Source organism: Lissotriton vulgaris, chromosome 8 (assembly GCF_964263255.1).
Source record: "Lissotriton vulgaris chromosome 8, aLisVul1.2, whole genome shotgun sequence".
In the NCBI taxonomy this organism is placed as follows: domain Eukaryota; kingdom Metazoa; phylum Chordata; class Amphibia; order Caudata; family Salamandridae; genus Lissotriton; species Lissotriton vulgaris.
Genome location: NC_141696.1, coordinates 30,412,055 through 30,436,539, shown reverse-complemented (window position 1 = coordinate 30,436,539; position 24,485 = coordinate 30,412,055). Strand labels below are relative to the sequence as shown.

The 24,485-nt window shown below is 42.1% G+C and overlaps 1 protein-coding gene across 1 annotated transcript in view; it reads right to left on the bottom strand.

Annotated features, from left to right (window-relative positions):
- Window positions 1–2,075: 2,075 nt before the first annotated feature.
- The window catches only part of LOC147693301 (vomeronasal type-2 receptor 26-like), a 29,654-nt gene continuing 7,244 nt past the window's right edge, over window positions 2,076–24,485 (bottom strand). Inside the window, exons 2-4 of the mRNA XM_086935911.1 lie at window positions 19,633–19,644; window positions 9,743–9,744; window positions 2,076–2,997 (exon numbers count right to left, since the gene is read on the bottom strand). Coding sequence (XP_086792037.1) covers window positions 2,076–2,987 — 912 coding nt within the window. The 5' untranslated portion in view covers window positions 2,988–2,997; window positions 9,743–9,744; window positions 19,633–19,644. The remainder of the gene's footprint in view (window positions 2,998–9,742; window positions 9,745–19,632; window positions 19,645–24,485) is intronic.

Here is a 24,485-nt window from a genome sequence, read left to right as displayed (position 1 = left end):
ATCTGAACATATGAAGGTGGTGTTGTAGTTGATGGACTGTAGTTGCAGGAATTGCTAACTTGCCCTATTGTTCCAGGTTTTCTTCCCCTGTCTATTGTCCCTAATCCCACCCCCTTCAGAACCTCCTCAGTGGAGTCTGTGCTGCTGGAAGGTGGGCTTCTGATGTCAGGGCTTTAGGTGGGCTGGGTCCCTCTGAGTCTAAGACCTCACAGTATTTACCAACAGACAATAAAACAGCTCCCTATGAGGCTCTGTGTTCATGTGCTTAACTTTATTGGCCAATAACACGTATCAATTTCTAAACAATGAATGCAAAACACATTATTTTAATCCATTTCAGCAATTTAGGTTTGCTATTGTTTCACATTTTGCTTAACCCTGCATTCCCTAATAATATTAACTTTCTCTAGGATACTGTGTTTCTGTTTTTGTGTGTTTTTTAGCAGCATATTACCGTCTACTTTAGGTCATTTCCAGCTATTTATAACGGGCAATGATTGAGCGCTCTGGATTTGAGGGTTAATGCAGTGCTGGGCCTCCACAGTGCCTGTCAGTGGGTCAGAAAGGTGTTCAGAATACATACTCATCCAGTCTTTGGTCTTCTTGCAGAGTGTGCAGGGTAGGGTGCATATTCTATATGCAATTGTGAGTCAGTGCCAATATATGTGAAGGAGGTACAGAGTTGTCAAAATACTGACAAGGCAATGGTAAAAGAAAATTCAGAACGTAAAGGTGAGTGGGTGCGTTGTGTGTTTGGGGGTGGTGAAGTGAAGGAGATGTGAGGAAGTGCATTCAGGGGAGAGTGAAAAGAGGGTGCAAAACAGTAAGGAGATGGGGTGTAAGATATGCAGATGGACAAGATGAGAAAGGCAAATGGTGTATATGTCTTACAAAGTGAATACAGTACCTGGAGTGATTTACTCACTCTGAACACCAGTCCTTCTTTCACAAGACCAGTAATATCTATTTCACAATCTCGTAATTTCAGATTTGAAACACTTTCAATATTATCTACATCAAAATCATAATTGTTACTCACTGACCTTAAATAGTTAACACTCACTCACAAACGTATTAGTTCTGGTTGGTTGCAGGTGTAAGTCAGATGTGTTATATATGTGGATGCAATCACTAAAAGCTCAGAGGAACCACCCTGCCTTTTGGGTGGTTTAGTTTACTTGTTTAAGTGAATCCCTTAAATACATAGACCATTCCCCTTTTTGAACCCTCTCCAAACGTTTTTCACCCCACTTAAAGCCCTGGTGATAGTACCAGGTCAATTGTGAACGGATCTTTAAAGGCAAGGGTCTCACTTTGACTTTAAAAAAAGTGAATATATTTAGCACATATGAGCTAGCAGGAAGGTTCAATTGGCTCCACAATAAGGACCATGTTATCCAGTATGTAAGATGCCCTTAACAGGGATGTAAAGGCTCACTGTCCACTGGTGCCCCTCTGGCTGAGGAAGATGGATATAGCATCCTACAGGTTCTGAGGCTGAGGAGGATAGATTTAGACACCCTACAGGTTCTGTGGCTGAGGAGGATGGATATAGCACCCTACAGGGTCTGTGGCTGAGGAGGATGTATTTAGACACCCTACAGGTTCTGTGGCTGAGGAGGATGGATTTAAGCATCCTACAGGTTATGTGGCTGAGGAGGATGGATATAGGTACCATTCAGGTTCTTGGCAGAAAGGGTCAGGGCAGGTTCACCTGCCATTGTTGTAGTAATCTCTCACCTTTGTCGCCTGTGTCTCAAATGTGTTTGTTACCCAAGTGAATTTCAAACAATATTGATCTTTGGGATGATTAACCCTGTCATGGTCCAAGATATAATATTAAGCATTTGGTATTGAAGCCTGCACCCCCTCCCCCTCTCACCCCCAGCGCCTTTAGACCCTTACGGGTGAGTAGTAGTGCGTAACAAACGCCTGATTGATTGATTGATTGATTGGTATAAGTTATTTCTCATTTCTTGAATTTTAGAATCAGACAGGATACCTCTTTGTGGGCACATGCACCTTTTGTGATCACCCTGTTTATTCCATTATACTATTTTGGGGTAACTGTGGTTCTATTGACTTTTGAGAGAAACACAAGTTTTTTTTTTACCAATTAGATTGTGTCTAGTGTTTATTTCAGGCCTCCTCAAAATAATATAGCATTTTGGAAAGAATATACATCCGAGCAGTCCAGCACTGGAGCACAGGATGGCAAACACCTCTACGGCCACCATGTACTTCCCCCGTGTGCTCAGGTACGCTGGGAGGAAGGAGATCCACACACTGACAAACACCAGCATACTGAAGGTGATCAGCTTGGCCTCGTTGAAGCTTCCAGGCAGGTTCCTTGAGAGAAAGGCAACGATAAAGCTGACTGTGGCCATGAGGCCCATGTATCCCAGCATGCAGTAGAAGAAGATGGCGCTCCCTTCATTACACTGAACAATCATTTTTTCCTTATAAGACACACTGTTTAGCTCTGCAAAAGGAGGTGATCTCACCAGCCAAACAACACAGATAACAACTTGAATCAAAGAAGAGACAAAGACTATGCATGTTGGTGTCTTTGATCCCAGCCACTTTCTCGCAGAGCTGCTGGGATTAGTTGCCTTAAAGACAATGACAACTACGATGGTTTTAGCCAAAACAGAGGCGACGCTGACAGAAAATATCACCCCAAAGACTGTCTGTCGGAGCATGCAGGTGAACGTTTGAGGACGACAGACAAATATAATCGAACAGAGGAAGCAGAGCATGAGGGAGGCGAGAAGAAGGTAACTGAGACCACGGTTATTGGCTTTGACGATGGGAGTGTCTCTGTATTTAATGAAGACTCCAAGGACCAAAGAAGTGATCAAAGTTAAAAAGGCAGCAAATATGGTGAGGGTGAGTCCCAGGGGCTCTTCAAACGAGAGGAATTCAGTCACTTTTTGGATGCAGTGATCATGATTTTCATTGGACCATTTGTCATCAGGACATTTCATACATTCATCTCTGCCTGAAAAAATAATGAAACAATCTTATGTTTGGAGACAGTCTCTGTCTATGGAGTAAAACACATTTTAATTGCAGGGGAGCCATCAATAATACATTTCAGCAGTACATAATTACTCACATAAGAACCTAGAACTTTTGAAATAGTGGCAACCAATGTGTTATTCATTAAGGGCAAGAATAACTTCAGGAGGGCTGGCTCTATGCCAGATTGTTTTGATAACCACTGACAGTATGAATAAATTAATTTTAGAATATTTGAGGGTAAATGTATCTTAAATTGCTATCACTATAATATGGTATGCATTTAACTTTCCTCAATTTAAAGTACTATTTATTTAAAGCTTAATTAGGAAAGGGTAGTCAGAGGATTGTGGCATAAACTATACAGTTCACAGATATGTATCTACTTCCTCACAGAACATAAAGGTCATTTGTGGGGAACATTAACATGATGTGTGTGTGGTACACAGTCAGAACAAGTGTTATACACCCCAGCTGTTCCTCCATCAAACTGATCTGATATGTACATGATCCTTGACTACTCATTAGTTCCCAGCAAACACATGGGCAAAGTAAGAACGCCTGCTAAACTAGCACATGCCTCCCTTGCCACCTATGTGTGTACTGGTGTGCATTTCAGAAAACAGGCTTTAAGATTAGCGTTCCCTAAGAATACTATCAAACAAGGAGACCCTAAGGAAAAATATTGCAAAATGGTATATATATTTTTTACCTAAATGCATCAATATACCAGAGTCTAATACAGATCTCTTAACTGAATTAATTGGTTTGATGAAGTTAAAGTATATTGTGAATATCAAAACTATATGCTTAGCCAGTACAAGAACTGTATGCATAGTCCTTTTATTGAGACAAAGATTTTTATAAAACAATGTATATTGTTACAGTAATCCTTGGGCAGTGATAATTAAGAGACACGCCAAGGACAAGAACAAAGTAGGTGTCTGCTATTTGCTGGCAAATCTTTTATTAAACACACTGATCAATTTTATCATGATACACTATTTTGTGAATTATAATGATTACAGAGCATTTGAGTAATTTAGAATGATTACTTTCAGTCTGATTCATTGATGTTTTGGTTCCTTATTTTAAAATGTACAGAGCCATCGCCAGGACATAAAACATATTTGTGACCACTCATATTGTATAGAACAGATTACAAAAAGAACTGATCACTTGGAGAGTACAATCCGGGTGCACAGTGGGATTGCCGCACTTAGGGTGGAGATTCCGCCCCAACTGCAGATGTGAAGATACTACTTGTAACTTACCTTTGTGAATACAGAAGGTCGTAAACTTAGACCTTTGATCTAAGTTTATCTTTGTAAATACCGAAAGTCATAAACTTAGACTTTTAGTCTGAGTTTACCTTTCTGAATCGGGCCTAATATGTCTGCTTACAAAAACTAAGGCTGTCTGTATCCATTACCTAAAAAGGTATCTCAGTTCTTGTCTGTCTCAGCTTTCATGACACCTGAGACTGGAGTTTTCAGTGGCAGTGGCTCATTTCTACATGTTCTATCACCTACTACACATGCCATTCTGCATTGTTCATAATCCCTGTAGTGAGGAGGATATTTTAATCTGTAAGAAATATAATATTGTTTCTGTTTCCTCTTTACTAAAAGTCTTTAGACGTTTATCTGTTTTTAGATCCAGTGAAGAGGCATTTTTACCTCTCTCCTAACCTCTTGAAATAAACAAAAATAAAGCATAGTAACCATCATTTATAACAATATTACAAGTCATACACACATACGTAATACTTAAATGGGCTTCCTTCAGCCCCCTCCTGCCATTGCGTTGTTGAAGTATTGTTGATATCCCGGGTCAACCAACAACATAGGCGTAGCTCTTCTGTTTGAGCAGGAGCATCGCTCCGCTAACCAAAATGCACAAAACAGCTCCAGAGATGAAAAATAAAATGCCAGTAAACGTAATTTATTACCATTTTATTTTTCATTCAACCGTCCTGAAGCAAGTTTTAGGACAGGGTGGGTCCTGCTGTGTGACGGCAGCATGGAGGAGGGTGGGCTGCCTAGGCAGTTTAAAGTACACATGTCCCTTTAGCCAGCCGTCTTGTGGCTACCAGCCAGACATGCACACTTTGAAATCTCTAACCCAGCTGTCTTAAGACACCAGGGTTAAACCAAGCCCAGGCCTCCACCACCTTCTGGTGCTCCAAGAGGGGCCCCACCCTCCAATCCTGGTGCTGCTCACATGCTGATGAGAGCAGCATCAAGATTGGTTTAGGGAGTTGTTGAGGGTCCTGCACTGTTGGCAGAGCCGAGCAAAAAAAAAACAGACTGGAGTGACAAAGACCTTCATGCAGGTAAGTGCTTTTTTATTTATTAACTGTGACCCACCCATTTGCCGCCCCCCCTCTACTGCTGCTAGCTGCAAATGCAACAACATACATAGTTCCTAATTACAACTACTCTGGGGAAAAATAACACACCAGATAAAATCCCATACCTAAGAGATCATAATACATTGGGTTCAATAGCTATGTCCTACTACAAGCTTAGTATCCCAGAATGGGAAATAAAATGCAGATTTTAGTGCTGTAGGCACCGAATTCTGCATGTCCTAGTATATATCAACAGATCTGAGCTATTAATGTGTACCTGGGTAAGATTGTGGGGTTATGGATATTATGGAATTTAGTAATATCGGCGTGTGGTAAACTTGCACGTCATCGCCTCCACGGACTAAATCCTCCTCGGAGGCCTGAACTTCCACCTCGAGAACAACAACGACACCAACTCCACCACCCTGATCGACAACCTCGGACTACGACAGCTCGTCGCAAAGCCCATCCACTCTGCCGACCACACGCTCCACTGGACCGACCATCACTGCATCCACTTCACCTTTCAGAAACCTAGCACGCACCACCTCACCCAACAGGTCCCCCGCCTCTGCTGGAGCAAAGTCACCGAAGACCAGCTAAACACCGCCCTCGCCTGAAGCCCACCCTTCGACCCCACCGACCCAGACGCCGCCGCCAGCAACCTCAAGCGCTTGATCAACGACTGCGCCAACACCCTCACCCCGATCAAGAAACCCACCAACAGACACACCAACAAGAAGACCAGCTAGTTCTCCGTGGACCTCCAGACATCCAAACAAACCCGCCGAAGAATAGAGAAGAAATGGCACCGCGAACAAACGCTGGAGAACCAAATAGCCCTCAAGAACGCAATGCGCCAACACCACCACCTTATCAGATCCACCAAAAGGACCTCCTTCAAGGAACGCCTCAACAACAACGCACACAACAGCAAAGTGCTCTTCAACATCATGAAGGAACTCTCCAACACCAACGTCATCCCACCATTGCAAGACCTGTGCAACTCCCTGGCCACCTTCTTCCATCGCAATATCGCAGACATCCACGACAGCTTTGACGACCAGACCACCACGACAGCCAACGACACCTCAGATCCCACAACCACCACCCACAACCACCACCTACTCACCTGGATGAACATCAACGACTACGACACCATCAAAATCATGAACACCATCCACTCCGGCTCCCTGTCAGACCATTGCCCACACCTTATCTTCAACAAAGCCAGCACCACCATATCATCTCAGCTCCGTCAGGCTGTCAACATCTCCTTTGAGACCGTGACCTTCCCAGAGAGCTGGAAGCACGCCCAGATCAACGTGAAAACCATCAACAAACAGCTGACTCCCTGCCTCGAGGAGAACAATATCCTGGCCCTTTCCCAGTCCGGGCTCCACAGCAACCACAGCACTGAAGCTGCCCTCATCACCGCCACCGATGACATCAGGGCCCTGCTAGACAATGGTGAAACCATAGCCCTCATCCTCCTCGAACTTTCAGCAGCCTTCGACACGGTCTGCCACCACACCCTACGCACAGGCCTCCACAATGCAGGAATCCGAGACAAGGCCCTGGATTGGACCACCTCCTTCCTCGCCGGCAGAACCCAAAGCGTCCGCCCCACACCCCTTTCCGCTCCGAAGCATTCAAGATAATCTGCCTGACATTGTTCAACATTTACATGGCTCCGCTCGCCCACGTCGCCAGACTGCACAACCTCAACATCATCCCGTAAACCGATGACACACAGCTGATCCTCTCCCTTGTCAAGGACCCCGTCTCCACCAAGACCAACCTCCATGAAGTACTGAAAGCCATCGCCGAATGGATGAAGAACAGCCGTCTGAAGCTGCACTCAGACAAGACGGAGATCCTCATCTTCTGCCCCACCCCTCATCCTGGGACGACTCCTGGTGGCTGACCGCCCTGAAACTGCACCAATGCCCACCAACCACACTCGCAACCTGGGGTTCATCCTCGACACAACACTCTCGATGACTAAGCAAATCAACGCCATCTTATCCTCCTGCTTCAACACCTTCAGCATGCTCCACAAGATCTACAGATGGATCCCCACCGACACGAGCAAAACAGTTATCCAGGCCCTTGTAAGCAGCAGGCTGGACTACACGAGAGTTCCAGCCAAACTACTGAAACGTCTGCAACTTATATAGAACGCCTCGGCCCGTCTGATCCTTGACATCCTGTGATACAGCCACATCACACCCCACCTGAGAGACCTGCCCTGGCTGCCCATCAACAAGAGGTATCGTATAAGCCAAATGTCCAGGTAGGAATCATTCGCAGTATCAATTTTTAATCAACAGTGTCATAACTATGATCACTCACTTACGACAGGTAACCAAGGGGTTTCAACAACAACAAAAGTGAATAGTATCAAAAATATACTTTTATTTTTCATATAGATTTATATATTTTTCCTCTTTTTGTTCCGAAATCAAAAAGTCTGGCAACATTAACCCACCGACGTTAGATATCACAAATCATAGGGTGGTAAAAACACCTTTACCAAATACTGTGGACACACTGAAAGGACCACATGCACAATCTTATATGCGCAACCTAATTCACACAGTGTTGTTTCAAGTGAATTTAAACAGTCTGGTTGTCTAAAAAGGTGTTTAAGCGTCGACGTTTCGGTCCGTGTTGGTCACAAAGATCCGGAGGACCATCTTCAGGACAGAAAAGTTGCACAGGGATATCTAATGTAAACATAATAACATAACAATATCAATGAAACCCTAGGGTACACGGAGATATTTATGCAGCTCAAAAACAAAGAACAAAGTGACAAAAAACACTTCACTAGGTGTGGCATGCACCTTCAAACCACCACCAAGTGCACCTAACATACTGGTATCTAAGTGCCAAAAAAACGCCAAAGAGAATGCCAAAGAAAAGACCACGTGACTTGTGCCTACATGTCTTAATTATCCAGGTGCCAGGACAATCAACAATTCCACCTCATAGCAAATTACACGTGAGGCTTACATCCAGCTTATACTACCCTATTTCCCTTGTCTATTACTCACATTTAGCAAAAACGCCTCACAGGTCGTTCTGAAAAACCAGTAAATAAAATACATCAATAACGCTGTGTGAGCAGGCGAGGTACTATATCACCCAAGATGCACGTAAAATCACTTACATTCTGCCAAGCCAAATGAACCTTTGAAAGAAAGACAAGCCCGTAATCAGAGGAATGTGGTCGCCAGAGATGTCAAGAATACAGTGCTAGCATGCCCCAAACTTACTTGACTATCCAAGAGACGCCGGCTCAGAGGGAGTCCGTGTGTCTACGCTGGTAGCGCTCGCGGAAACCTTTATATTCCGCAAAACAAACCAAGTTCGTAATCAGAAGGCTGTCCGCACCACAAAGACTCCAAATCAATAGGTAAGAAGGCGTCAGACTTACTTTACTCGACGGGAGACGCCGGCTCAAAGGAGTCCGTGTGTCTTCTCCGGTGGTACTCGCGGAGCCCTTCAGCTTCCGCAAAAAGCGTTGATAACGTTGGAGCGCCATGACGTCACTTAGGCAGTGAGCTTGGCGGCCATATTAGAGTGGTCTACGAGGCTAGTAAGTCTAGTGCTAACAAAACAGTGAACCATTAATAAATAGGGGAATTAACTACAGATAACCAAACTGAAATACAAAAATACAAAAATGCAAAAACGTACAAAAACGTACTCAACTCTCCTCCAGTTACTGATGCAGTATTACATACAGCCGTATGTAAAAGTACAAGATCAAAAGAACAAAAGAACCTTACATTAAGGTGGCCAGAGAATGCCATTCAATAAGGGTATTCAGCCCGTTTTCCACAGTGTCGCATAGCCAAATCAGTTTGTTCTCCCTTTGAGCAAGCAATTTGTCCACATTGGGACGTCTCCTTGTACCCCTTACACACTCAATAACAAACCATTTCAAATCAGTGGGAGCATGTGACATGTTATTAAAGTGCTCAACTAGTGGCGCCGTTTGTATTTTGCATCTAATGCGGGACTGATGTTGTGTTATCCGTTTTCTTATCTCCTGCGTTGTTTTTCCCAGGTAATATAGGCCACACGGACACTGGATGCAATACACCACGTTCTTGGACATACAGTTGGAATGGTGTTTCAACGTCAACTGTTTCCCATTAATGCAGCAAGTTTTTGTTATTTGTGTGGTCGCGCAAGCTGTGCATCCACCACAGGGAAAGTGCCCGACAATGGGTGCCAGGCCCCATAGGCTAGTTAGGGTATTGATCTTGGGTTCCCTATAGGCTTTGACCAAATGGTCACGTAGATTTTTTCCTCTTTTGCACACAAGGCACTCCACGACACATGACCTCAACAGACGACTCACCTTCTACAACACGAACCGCCAGCTCCGCTCTGCCGACCACGTCCATGCTACCGTCCCCCTCATCTGAAGAGCAACCTTAGCAGCGGATCTTTACCGTACCTCTCCGTCAAGACCTGGAACACCCTCCCCATCCTCCTACGCCAGGCCCAAGATTGACTAACCTTCAGGAGGCTTTTCAAGCCCTGGCTGTTCGAGCAATAGCAGAATCCCCCCCCAGCGCCATGCTCACGGGTGAGTATTGCGCTTTACAAATTCCCTGATTGATTGATTGATTCAGCAAACCATGTGTTTGACCCTTGGGATAGAAGGTGTTTGTACTGAGTTTGGCATTTCCTGGCCTTCTAATAATGCAGCAATAGGTCAGCCGCGTTATCTTTTTTCTTGATGACTGGTCCATTCATGTTTTGATGAGTCCTAAGGACAGACATTTGTTGTTTAGGGTGTCAGGAACATTGGGGGAAAGTCTTTTTTGTGACTGTCAAATGTAGATCTCTGTTTTCACCCTTGAGTGTGAATGGTTGACCATGCAGTTGATGAAATTGGTCAGTGATGAATGTATATCCACTGCTTGATTGGCAATACAAAATGTCAGCCTATAGGTAAGGCAAAGAGGAATTACCTTCCTGTTTCTTCTGCTTTGAATTTCTGATTCTTGTGATAGAGTCTGAAGAGAGTCTTCATATTTTTGGTTTTGCACAGCATATTTAATTCCTGATGCATCAATATCTTTGGTGGAGCCAGGGGCCAAAAGGTTTGCCGGGTCTTTCTTTGTTTCTAACTCAAGAATTAATAAGAAGATATGCTCTAGGTAAGCATCTAAAGCAGTGGGCCCAGACTTCTGATTATTCTTTAAAAATGTGTTTTAATGAAGAGTGGGTGTATGGTCCTATCAAGTTAATCAAGATGTTCCAGTGTTTTCTTTTGCTTGCACTTGTGTCCTCTAGTGTTGTCCCTTCTGGTGCCATGTGCAGTACTGTCTTCAGCATTCTGGTGCTTCCACATTCAGTCTTCCTTTGAGAAATTGGGGTGTTGGTTTGGGTGGGTAAAATCCTGCTCAAGCATCAGTCACAATGCACCTTAGGGTGAACAACTAAAGTCACTAAGTTAACCTGTGTTAGCTTGCCACAAAAGCAGTCAGGCTTTACTTAGAGGCAATCTTGTAAAGGATTTATGTTGCATGCAAACAGCAATAAAGTGAAAACACAACCTAAGAAAAATCTCAAGACACTTTAGATAAATAGTGTATATTCTAAAGAAATATTTTACAACAAAACATAAAACATCCAATCAGTAGAACTGGATGTATGCAAATTTAAAGGTTTACGTAGAAATAGTGCTTAAAGGCATGAAGCCCCAATTGGTGCTATATGATTACGCCAGACGAGGACAAAGTCATAGGTTGAGGCTGACCGCAATGGAGTTCAGGCCGGGTATTAGGATCAAGTTAGGCCCCCTGAGTATTGTATCTTATTTCTTTGGCTCACAGCTGCAATGCGAGGTCTGACAGCTCATTGCTCAGTTCGGATGAGGAGCTGTGAGGACCGCGATGTGAGGTCCTGCATTCAACTACGTCGCGATGCGTTGGTTTCGAAGGGCAGCTGCAAAGCTTTACAGCGCTTTGCGTTGCTACGCACCAGGTTTGGGGCGGACCATCGGTGGGCTGTCAAGGCACCTCTATCTAGTAGGGACCTAGAAATAAAGTAAATTAAACATGCCAATCAGGTGTAAGCCAATTTTACAATGTTTTTGAGAGTGAGCACAAGAACTTTAAAACTGGTTAGCACTGGTAAAGTGCAGATGATCCTAAGGCCAGCAAAAAGAAATTCAGAAATGTAGGAGGCTGAAGGCAAAAAGTTTGGGGGAAGACCACCCTTATGCTGACACTTGCTGCAAGGCTTGTTTTTTTTGGAATCTATCACCTGCAAACTTATTTTACCTCCTCTCAGGATGCATTTCAAATTAAATTACATTTAATGAAAATGCCATGTTGTTTGAATCCAACCATTTTGTTTTGCCCATGTTATACTAAGGCCTGAACTGTACTTGCACTTTTGATGTATTTCGGCTACTTTTCATATTGGCATAAGCAAGGACTCGCACATCACTCATTCGGACTGTGCGAAATTGTGGGGATTTGTTCCTATTGGAATGTTGTGGTTGCTAAGTGATATGGAATGTTATTAATTAAAGTAGTCAGTGGAGAAATTGCTTCAGTGGAAGCAGCTGGAGGTCCTGTTATTTCCTATGCTACAATAAAGATCTTAAACCAATATTTCTGCGTTGGAATATTCTTTACATTGGCGACGAGGGTGGGATTCGAACCCACGCGTGCAAAGCACAATGGATTAGCAATCCATTGTGCTATGATCCCCAAAAATATCTGGGGATCATACTTAATCCGAATGCACTTGAACCAGTAATGCCTGTATCTGTGCTTAATGTTAATGTTGATGACTACGAAGTAAATATTATGAAAAGGTTTTCAAATGTTTTTTCTGATAAGTTGGGGAAATTAGTCAATTTCTCCCACAAAATTGTACTGAAGAAAAATGCAGTACCTGTGGTTCATAAAGTAAGGAATGTACCTTATCTAATGAGAACTCCTCTTCAAGAAGAGTTAGACAAATTATTGAAGTTGAATATCATAGAACCTATTGAGAGCTCTGAAAGGCTCGCGCTCGTTGTAGTCACGCCAAAGGATGGTGGGAGCAAAATTCGTCTATGGGTGGACTTGCGCGATCTTAACAGAAACATATGGGTTGATAGGCAGTTTCTGCCAAATATCTCTGAAATGCTGACAGGTATGGGTGGAGGAGAAGTTTTTAGTGTAATAGATATGTCCGCTGCATATCTGGACAAGGAGTCAAGACATCTCACTTCCTTTGTAACACCGCTAGGAGCATTTCGTTATTTGAGAATGCCTTTTGGGTTGGCGTCTGCCTCAGCGGTGTTCCAAAGAATCATGCAAAAGATTTTTGGTGATATGGACAACGTCTTGGGTTTTCAAGACGATGTGTTGATTGTAGGGAGGAATGGAAACCATCATGAATAGTTTAACCATTAAAAAGGAAAAATGCCAATTAAAGAAAGATTATGTCACCTATTTAGGGCATGAGATATCAAAGGAAGTAATAAAGCCTAAAAAAAGCATTATCTCAGCTATTAACGATGCCCCTGTTCCTGTTAACAAGGAGCAATTGAAGTCTTTTTTAGGACTCGCAGAGTATTGTTAGAAATTTATAAAGAATTTCACTGAAATTGTGGAATCTTTAAGATTGTTGATGAAAAATGGTGTTACTTTTCAATGGGGTGAATCTTGTAAGAATGCATTTTTAGCTGTAAAACAAGGGATATTGCATGCGCCTACTCTTGGACACTTTAATGTCAAAGAGAGAACATATGTCACCACAGATGCAAGTGGTGTAGGAATTGGAGCCGACCTTTCTCAAATACATGATGGAGTGGAGAAGATAGTTGGTTTTGGTTCTAGAAGACTTCAGCGTGCAGAAATATCGTATTCTGCGATTGAGAGGGAAGCTCTAGCGTGTTGTTGGGGCATCAAGCATTTTAGATACTTTGTTTGGGGATTACCACTGAAAGTACGTACTGATCACAAACCATTGGTTCATTTGTTTAAAGGTGGAAGAGGCTTGGAGGGGAATGTTACCCCAGAATCTCTAGGTGGATACTATCAGTACTTGAATACAATTTTCAAATGGAATTCATGAAAGGTGTAAAAAATGTTGTGGCAGAATATTTATCTAGAATGCCAGTAGATGCTACTAATGATGATTTGGAGGACGTTGTGGATTTGATAAGGTGCAATGAGGAACAAGCTTTTGCCAAAGAGGAATGGGACAATAGTATGTCTAATGATGATTTATTATTGAAAGTTATGAAGTGTATATCAAAAGGGTGGCCAAAAGGAATTTCAGAAGATGTACGATTTAGGAGTTTTTATCATGTAGAAGATGAGTAGAGTGTGAGTGATGGAAAATTATGGAGAAGAGGAAAGTTGGTACCACCAATAACTTTTAGATGTAAAATCATGAACATTGCACATGAAGGACATCTCGGAAGGAACATGACCAAGAGGCGTATTCGACAATCGTTTTGGTGGCCAGGGATGGACAATGACATTGAGGGTCTTGTCAGAGAGTGTCATGCATGTGCTATGAGTGATAAAACTAAAGTTGTGAGGCAACCGCCACTTGCATGCACTGAATTTCCTAAACAGCCGTGGGAAAGGGTCGCTATTGATTTCCTGGGTCCTATAGCTAAGTTAGGATCTCGGAATAAGTTTTTGATGGTCCTGGTAGACTATCACTCAAAGTGGTTTGTTGTAGAATCTACTGAATGTATTGAGACTGAAAAAGTTATTGGTTTCATGGAGAGAGTATTCTTAAGTGAAGGGATTCCAAAAACTTTAGTATCGGATAATGGAGTTCAATTAGTTTCAAGAAGGATGAAAGAGTTTTTAAACAAGATGGGAATTTTTCATGAAAAGGTGGCGTTGTTCAGGCCTCAGGCAAACGGTTTAGTAGAAAGGATTAATCGTTTGTTGATGGACAATATTCAGCTTTCGTTAGCGAATGGTTTGGTATGGTCAGAAGAACTTAAAAAAGTGGTGTGGTCTTTCAGAGTTACACCACATGCGGTGACTGGAGTGTCCCCGTTTGTTTCTTTGAAGGGACGTGAACCAGGTGTGAAAGAAGTTCCAGGATGGTTAAAAGACAGAGAATGTGTGTGGGTGGACCGTGCTGCAGTTGAGAGTGATGTTAAAGAAAAACAGAGAGTAACAGTAGACCATTACATTTTGAGGAAAAGTGTTAAAGTTCCTGATTTCGTTGTAGGTGATTGGGTGGTTGTGAAGAGAGGAGGAGTTGTTACTAAAGGTGAAAGCAAGTTTTCTATATCTTTACAAGTCAGAAGTGTGAAGAAAAATATTCTTATTTTAGCTGATGGGTCAGCTTGGAGTTGTGGGAATGTGTCTAGGTGTCATGCCCCTCAACATTAGATATTTGTGCATATTATTCAAACTAAGTGTAATGGTATAGATCTATATGTAGGTTATATATTATATGTTCTAATCTTCATTTTGTTTTATGTAAGGGGGGAGATATGTGGGGATTTGTTCTCATTGGAATGTTGTGGTTGCTAAGTGATATGGAATGTTATTCATTAAAGTAGTCAGTGGAGAAATTGCTTCAGTGGAAGCAGCTGGAGGTCCTGCTATTTCTTACGCTACAATAAAGATCTTCAACCAATATTTCTGCGTTGGAATAATCTTTACAGAAATGATTGTATTCTGTATCTCTTAAAGGTCCTCTCCATCCTTCTCATGAGAAAGCTCAACACCTGATGAAACTCACACTAACCAATTCTCAGTTTCTGTCACATATCATTTCTATTGCTAGTTATGGGATCCTAATCGATAAAAAGTGATGAATTCATTTTTGCTGTCTGTGCCTGGTTGTGGAATAAAAGAGGAACAAGTGAGCGTTGTTTGAGATTTATAAGGCTTTAAATTCAGATGACTCAGAGTAATCAAGTCTTAAACTTAGTTCAAGGCAACAGGAAAAAGATTCTTGGAATTGTCTTGGTTTCCAACATTAGAAAGAAGTTGGTACCTACTCCATCAAAAGAAATGAAATACTTATAGCGCAAAGCAGGCAGGCTAATGAAAGGATATAAAATTAAATAAAAGTGGCAATAATGATGATCCTTGAGGAACTCCTCAAGGGACGGGTCTAACTTCTGAGGTGAAAGGCCCTTCGGAATTACTTGGGATCTGTCAGACAGAAATGATTGAATCCACTTTGGTGGTGAACCAGAGATGGAGGATTCAGACAGGCAGCAGATAGAGCTCTGATGATTTCATGCGTGGACCTGTTAAAAGCCGTGGGTAAGTCTAGTAGTATCAGGTTCCTCCACAGTGCTTTCAATAGTCACATCTTTATTACAACTCACACCAGTCATACCACTCATATCACAAACAAAATTAAACTGAGACGAAAATCTAACTTTACGAATTTCGATATTCAAAAAGGGTATTTACGAGTATCAAAGTTAGGGGCACATTATCAAGAAACAGCGTTAAATTGTCGCCACTTTAGAGGCAGGAAACTGTCGCTAAAGCTGCGATAATGGGCTTGATAATATGCCCTTGTGAATTCCATTAGAAGCCCATGTTCTGGTGTGAACATGGGCTTCTATGGGAATTCTCTTCTACATATTATCAAGCCCATTATAGCCGCTTTAGCTAAAGCGGCGATAATATTAACTCCATTCTTGATAATATGCCCCTTAGACTTTTGCCTCAGTTTTGGTCTCAGTTAAACTGAAGACCAAAACTTAAGTTAAGCTGAGGCAAAAGTCAAAGTTTACTACTCGTAAATGCCCTTTGTGAATACCGAAAGTCATAAAGTTAGACTTTCATCTCAATTTACCTTTGTGAATTGGTCCCATTATTTAAACGTTCACCTTACCAAATTCATTATTACCACTCGCACTACTCATATTCCTTCCAAGAGTTTCAGCCTATTCGATTTTCGGTAACGTTTTTAATTCTATCAATCCACTCACTCACCCATTCAGTCTTTCAAATCCCATTCCCACCATTCACCTTTTCAAAAACAAATACATGCCCTCACTCACTTATCAAGGATTCATGCTCTCACTTACAGTTTTCATGCATATTTACTTCTAGATAAGCTAGAAATATTGGTCTTGCAACATTTAGTGTGATATGTCATCTAAATGTAAGCATTGAAACATATAATTAAAGGACATGAAACTGGCGAGTGATGGATTTCAGAGAGCTGGAAAGTGCAGATCCCGCAGAAGTGATATATTAGTGAATTGTAATGAACTAATGTAACCTGATCAGTGATTAATTTGAGCAAATTTTTGTCGGTGGTGACCACCAGCACTCATTTTTGGAGACCAACACTTATTTTTCTTGAGCAGACATTTTCACAGAGAGAGAAAAACACACAGAGGGGAAAGAATGAGGAAAAGAAAAACAAAAAAAAGCCTCAGAGGGAGACAGCTGGAACCTGCAAGAGTAAGTTAAAGAGGCAAGGAGTGTCTGGTGGTGCATTAAAGAGTCATGAGGTGGATTCAAGGCTATGCAGCCATGCTATTCCGCATGCCAACATTTAGTAGCACCGGACGCTGGCTTCTCAGCAGAGCTTTGGGCACCAACACCCATTCTACTACAAATTAATCACTGTAACTGTTCATCTCTTCCCGTTAATTATCTTCATTCAGTTAATTGAAACCATGGTGGTAAAAAATATAGAAGCACAAGTAGCATGAAAATATAAAATAGGAAAAACATACAAAAAAACACATATTCAGATAACTTCTTTCTTAATCTAGTAACATCACTAAGATCATTTGAGAAGCCTGAACAGGTTAATTCATTTGATGACATATGAAGATGAACAAGGGCTGGTCCACTGAGTTAATACAGAGATTTAAGAAGTGGTTAAAATAGTGCCTCTGTTCTGTCACTTTTTGTGACGCACTGGCAGCGCAACCTACTGCCCCATATTTACAAGGACACGTAAAGTTGCCCTGCGTGGCTTTTCGTGTCATTCTAAATATGGCCCCTGTACACGCAACACTTTGCGTGAAAGGGGTGTGTCATGAGTGTTGCTGTGGGGGTATCCATGCAACACCCCAAAACTCCTGCAACATTTCCAGATTTACAAGACATCTTAAAACTGGAAATGCATCAGAATGCTATGCGTCCTCTGGGCAAAACCAGGAGAAATGTTTGTGATTGTTTATGTGCAGGAAGGTGTCCCTTCCTCCACATGAACAATCATTAAAAAAAATTACGTTTTCTACTTCTATGTGTGCTGCATAAAAAAGCACACGTAGAAGTTTCAAAACACTATTTCAGATTGTTTATGTGCAGGAAGGAACACCTTCTTGTACATAAACAATCATTCCCCTCAACGCAAGCACCCTTGCCCTATGCTGCAAGGGTGCCTGAGTCAGTGCATGTCAGCATTTTGTGCACCAGTGCAAGGGAGAGGAAAGGGATCCATCATTTCGTTGTAGACAACATGCATCTCTCTGCTTCAAAATTAGCGCAGCGTGGGGCAGCTAAATGACTTGCGGCACCACTCTGCATTAATTCCTTTAATTGAGGACCAAAATGTATGAACATAACCCACCTGCAGTGTAGACTGGACAGAAACAGCATCACATGCACAGGGTGGAAAAATCTCAACCCCAAGGGAAACTCATAAAAAGGTGACCACATCCCAGCGTAAAATGTCCCAGTACTTACCCGGGATAGGTGTACTTCACCCTAAAGAGGCAGGGCTCAATATTAGGAACAGTTTTTTAAAGAACATACAATGAGACTGATTGTTTCAGAAGTCCAAGTTCTTCCCTATGTGCCCATCGAAGGGCAAGGAATTAAGATTTAATCCAACAGTTATCTTTATTATGACAGTGCCAGGATTAAAAAAAAAGGCCAGGTTCCCCAAGTTCAACACTCACTAATTTAATACATTGGGACCACAGTACCTTTAGGGAAACCATCTAGAGAGGAAGATTCCGAAATAAATATTCTATTCAGCAAGTTTGTCCCAAGTTAAGGTCCACAGCACTATTGGGCAGAGTGTGATAGTATCATCAGTATACTGCAGACCAAGCTCTTCACAGCAAATGAAAATAGATGAACTAGGAGGTGGGGAAGCAGGTACCCACAATACCCGTCCAACTCCATTTGCAAATTTGCCTTGTCTCGATAACCCCAGATCCTCCCCTGATTCCTTGCAATGGAAAGATATTTAATAAGGTAAATATAAAGCATGACCTTAAGAAGTGTGGAGCCTAGTTTGGAAGAAAAATTGAACACAGCATCCATAAGCCTAGAATATAGCTGTCCCTGAATGGCTAATAGGTTGTGCCAATTACCAGATCTATTGAAAGGGACTCCTACTAAGTAAAGATTTGCTCTTTCCCATTTGTTTTATCTTGAATTTTAAATGGCTTCAAGGGCGCACATTTTGGATCAATCCTCGAGGAAAAATCGATATGGTCTGCAAAAACACAGAAATATGCAATTTATGTAAACCATTAGCAGAGCAGCAGGTGGGTGGGAAGAATACTACCTCACATCTTAGCACTCAGTTTACCTCAATGCATTAATTGTTCACCCTTGTTAGAGAAGGCTGTACTGTGTAAATTTAGGCTTGTGTTTCTGGACTTATTCTTTTATCAGCATTAAGCAACAAGTTATTTTGGAGTGCAGGAAATGCTGCCCAAAGTCGGTCTCTGTACCACTCACTGGCAACAGGTGCATCAACACAAGTTCATCAGCTCGAATACCTTGAATGGTACCTTCAATGGAGTACCTTGAATGGAGGAGTACAGTGCTGATCACCGGGACTGCGCTATGGAGGCATACTAAGATGCCTTAATCCACCAGTGTTGGGATTCAATCGACACTGTTGTCCTGAAAACGACACATTGTATTCAATACCTATTCTAAATCACCGCTACTGCTATGTGGACCGCCACCTGAGCGGCTGTAACACTGACTTCGCCTTGATACAGGTTGTCCCCCCCACGTCATGAGGAAGACCACCCTGCATGGAATACAAAACACCCTTTATGCGCCAAGGTCGAAACGTCAACACTTCCCCCTAGTGGGCCTGTACCCTACTTCACCCTATCCCTACCTCTTTACAGAAGACTATACTCTGTACAACATCAAGAACCAGAAAAGTACTTTTGAATACATGAGAGACAGGCCCCATTTTAAAACTGGTGCTACTGTAAACCACGGCCAGTTTACTAAGGGCATTACTATGTGTAATGGATTGTTTTAACTACTCTCTGATTTCCCTCCCTATACATCTGTTTTATTCTCACAACCACAATCCTTTTATGAACCCAAAGCCAGTTCCAGGATGCTTGTTTCCGGTCCAGGGAAGACATGGCTTGGCAGTTCGGGCTGGACTGTTCCCATGAGGCACAGGGTCAGACTGATTTGCATATAGCCATGTCTGAACTGGGGTGGCAGAGTGGGCTAAAGAACGGTGATGGATTAAACCCAGATCTTTTGACTGGGTGTGAGTGTTTGATTGATTCAGATGCTCCGTCCATCACCACCCCCTTTTGTACCACTTTTGGCCGCCATAAGTGTGGCAGGGTATGCTCAGACGTGAGTCCCTTGCTCACTTTGCCACTGGATTCAAGCAATCCGGGCTGAAGACGGCTGGAATGCCAGAAACTGGTCCTCGGAAGCTTGTTTCCGGTCCAGGGAAGACATGGCTTGGCAGTTCGGGCTGGACTGTTCCCATGAGGCACAGGGTCAGACTGATTTGCATATGTCCATGTCTGAACTGGGGTGGCAGAGTGGGCTAAAGAACGGTGATGGATTAAACCCAGATCTTTTGACTGGGGGTGAGTGTTTGATTGATTCAGATGCTCCGTCCATCACTACCCCCTTTTGTACTGCATTACGATTGTAGCAGTTCACTTCTCTTGTATGAGAAAGAAGACTGTTCAATAAACCTTTTTATTGAAAACGCCCATCTCTCTATTTCTCTACAAATGCTGCTAAAAGGAAGCACGCTCAATTGACTGAGGGAAATACTTATCTATTGTTTCCATGACTCTAGATTTATATTTCTTACTTTTGGGAAACAAAGTTGTCATGTTTATGCAGATGTCAGAAACTAATCCCTTCTTGTGAATTCGAGAACGTTTCTAGTGACCTCTGAGCTAGCTTGCACTCACTGTTAAGTTTAATATACTCAATAGAAACATAGTCGACCTCAGTCTTACATCTAAACTATAGGATATATTATTCCAATGCTAAGAGCCTATTGGGAATATAGGAACTACACTACATGGCGCCCACATTTGGTAAGGCACTAATTTAAGGCTAGATACTAAAGTAGCTCAGTTGTGCTTTTCTCAGAGCCCCATTTTTCCCGTAATATACTCCAATAGACGTATGGAGTGGGCAAATGGTTAAAATGTCCGCCATAGCTGAGTAGGACGAAAAACTCCTATTTATTAGCTTTTAGTTTTGTTCAACGTTGAAGGATACAGTGTTCCAAAATATTGTGCACCTTATCTTTGTTTCCTTGAAACTTACTCTGCAAACTTTCAGTCAACAAAATGAGTGACGATGAGAACGGTGTACTTGGTGGCAATAATGCCGTACCAGGTTTTGACGTTACAGGCTTTATTGAAGCTGATGCGGACGCTATCATGATCCAAGGAAATTTAAGGAACACCATCACTGTAAAACTTATGACAAATGGCTTATCATCAAGAGGTGGTAGGGTCATCTTCGTAATAGAGGCACATGAATATCGTCAGACAGAGGTATTCTATTCATGGATTCTCTTTCCTGAAGCAAATCCAGTAACACACATGTTTCACTTCTACAAAGAAGAGGAACCTGCAACGGATTACACTCCTTTCGAGGATGTTGAAATTCCACTAACATACCAAGAGCATGCGCTCTGGTTTAAAGGCGCCCTTTAACATATAAATCACATTACCAGGCTCGGTCCACTAGGTAGACCAGGAGCTACACGGACGGTATTAGCCAGCTATACACCACATCCTACCATTGAAGAAATGACAGGTCCCAAACTATCAGTTCAACTAAAACAACTAATCAAAATCCACAGACAATTGGTTCAATACGTCATGTGGACTCTAACGGGCCTACCTTCTATAAGGATTCCACAACACACCCCTCACCAGGGGAACACATATAAAATGACACCACAGACTATACAATCAGTCATTGATAAATTACCTGCAAAACGGGAACAAATTCCGTTCTGCATAGCTAAAAAAATAAATCAAATCGAGACAGTATTTCCTGATAGTACCCCTCATGAGAAACACAGAATTCTAACAATCTGTTTACCAATGGGGATCGCACCACACCTGTAGGACTGTGACACTTGGGGTACTGCCTTTGCTGCTATCTTCACCAAAACTCATGGTGTTCCATCTGTGGCGGTAATACCAGATGTCCTGAAACAGATTCAAAATGAATACGGGGCAGGGCCTGCTTTAAACCTGGGTATGAAATTACTAATGGATTTCAAACAGGTCTCAGCAATAATATTAGCAAATATTAAAGGTGAAGCAGCATCCGTGGTGATCTGCCAGAAATTAAGAGAATTTGATGTAACTGAGCAACCTCCGGAACTAGCCAGAAAAATTGAAAAATCCTATGAAGAACTAGGTAGAGACAGTTTGAGTGGTAAACAGGTGAAACTCCAACTGACTGAAAGTCCTGAAAAGGTCTTTATTAAAAATACTCTCACACTCCTAAAAACAAGTTGGAGAACACTAAACAAACTTCTAAAGAGAAGCGTTCTCAGTCCAGAGGGAGGTCTCCTCCTAAGGAACCCTATGAAAGGAGGTGCAACCTCAGAAATAGGGATAGTTTGAGAAAATGTGACAGATATCAAGATACTGATACATGTTCCTCTTGTACCTTTCAGCCTTCATCACAGAAATCGGAAAGAAAAGGGACGGTCAGAACAAAAGGAAGAAAGCGTGAAGGCCACAGATGATCAGCACGTTCAGAAAAATAGGAAAACTCAATTCACCAAAAAGAAGTTGCAGGTCTAAAAATCAGACATGCCGAGGATCTTGAGGACACAACTCAAGAACAGGGAGTGGGCTCAGACAATGTTGGACAGCGCAGCAGAAGTCACCATAGCTAGCAAGATCTTGAAGGATCATCTGGAGACAGTGGACTTGAATGAGTGCATTCAAGTTGAAACTGCATATACCAGGGTTAGTGTCCCACACAAGTTATATGAAGTAACACTCCGGATGGAGGGGGACATAACTAGAAAAATAAGAGCACTCTTTTGGGAAAAGCTCTCTCGGGCTTATGACATTCTTCTAGCGGAAAAAAACTGGCCACCTGAATTTGTCAGGGAGTGCCCACATGGCAAAGACATCCTTATGCCAGCTTTCTCCAATCATATTCCAATTCATAAAAAATATACATATGCCAGGAAATGGGCAGTAGCCCAGGCTCAACATTATGCAAAAATCATGTAGGGTGGGATGAGGATTCTCCTCAACATAAAATCCAGTTTAAAAAATCAACCAACTGCACAAAGGCAGTATCCAGTTAAGCAAGAAGCTAAAAAACAGGTCAGGGAGATATTAGATCAACTTGAATACCAAGGGGTGATTAAAACATGCACCTCGTCCATGAACAATCCTTTGTTTCCTGTCTCCAAACCAGACAATACATATTGGCTAGTTTTGGACTACAGACATTTAAACTCTGGTTGCAAAACATTTGCAGTACAAAATGCACACAGTGCAGCACTAATGAATAACATTGTGCGCAAAAAATACAAAATAACATTAGATATTTCTAACGGTTTCTTCTGTCAAAACATTGCACCAGAAAGTAGGTACTTGACCGCTTTCTCAATTATGGGGACACAGCGTCACTTCTGTCGTCTCCCCCAGGGATTCAAGAATAGTCCAGTGTTATTTTCAGCTAGAGTAACAGAGTTGCTACAAACGTATGATGATGAGGCATTATCTTATGTTGATGACATCTATCTAATAGAGGATGACTTGGACAGGTACTTGAACAGAGTGAACACCATTATACTTGGCTTCGCCTCTGAAGGGTACAAATTCAGTTTTAAGAAATCAAGAATGCCCCCATGCTATTTTTTGGATATGAGTTATCAAGTGAAGGCAAAAGCCTGGCAGCAAATTTTCCAGAAAAATGTGCGCTGCTCCAACCTCCAAAAACGCTGAAAAACTTACAGTCAATTCTAGGTTTCCTAAATTTCAGAAGAACTTACATTCTAAATTATGCGGAACGGGTTAAACCTCTCGACAAATTATTCAAACCTGATTTTAAAACAGTTAATTGGACTCAAAAACACACAGAAAAGTTGCTTTCAGTGCAAACAGACATGTTAGCAACGACACATTTACAGACACACGTAAACATACGCAACCCAGTGATCTGAATAATTCCAGGAAGATGTGGATTCACATACTTGACCTTTAATGAAGGAGAAAAAGTACCAATAGCTTATAAATCACACTTGTACACACAAGCAGAATTGAAATTCACTTCTACAGAAAAAATTCTGACAGCGGTTTAAACTGCAGTAGCAAAAGAGAGAACACTCGCAAAGGGTAAGCGCATAATGGTCGATACTCCTGTATCTGCCTTAGAGGCAGTGACAGAAGCGAGCATTCCAAATGCAAAAGCTTTACATCCAAGACGGATACAATGGGTTAAATCTCTTGCTGCAACAGACGTTAAATATGTTTTTGACCCTTATTTGAAAACACAAGAATTTCTCCAATACAAACAAGAATGTCCTCTGCCTACTGAAATTCTGCGTCTTGAACAGTACGAATGTGTAATTTATACAGACGGATCAGCACAACCTGCAATTGGGGGTAAACAAGCTTATAGTGCTGCATGCATGATCGTTAAATGTCGCTGGCGAGATGGTAAATTCCGACCTATGGTCACTAAAACCCAATCTCTAGTAGATTGTACAACTCAGAGAGCTGAACTACAGGCATTCAAGATGGCTCTTGAAAATACCGATTGTGAATTCCCCACACTCATAGTGTGCGATTCATATTATTGCGTTCAATCTTACAATGAATACTTGCAGAACTGGATTCAAAACGGTTTCAAAGATGCAAAAGTTGGCACAATCAAGC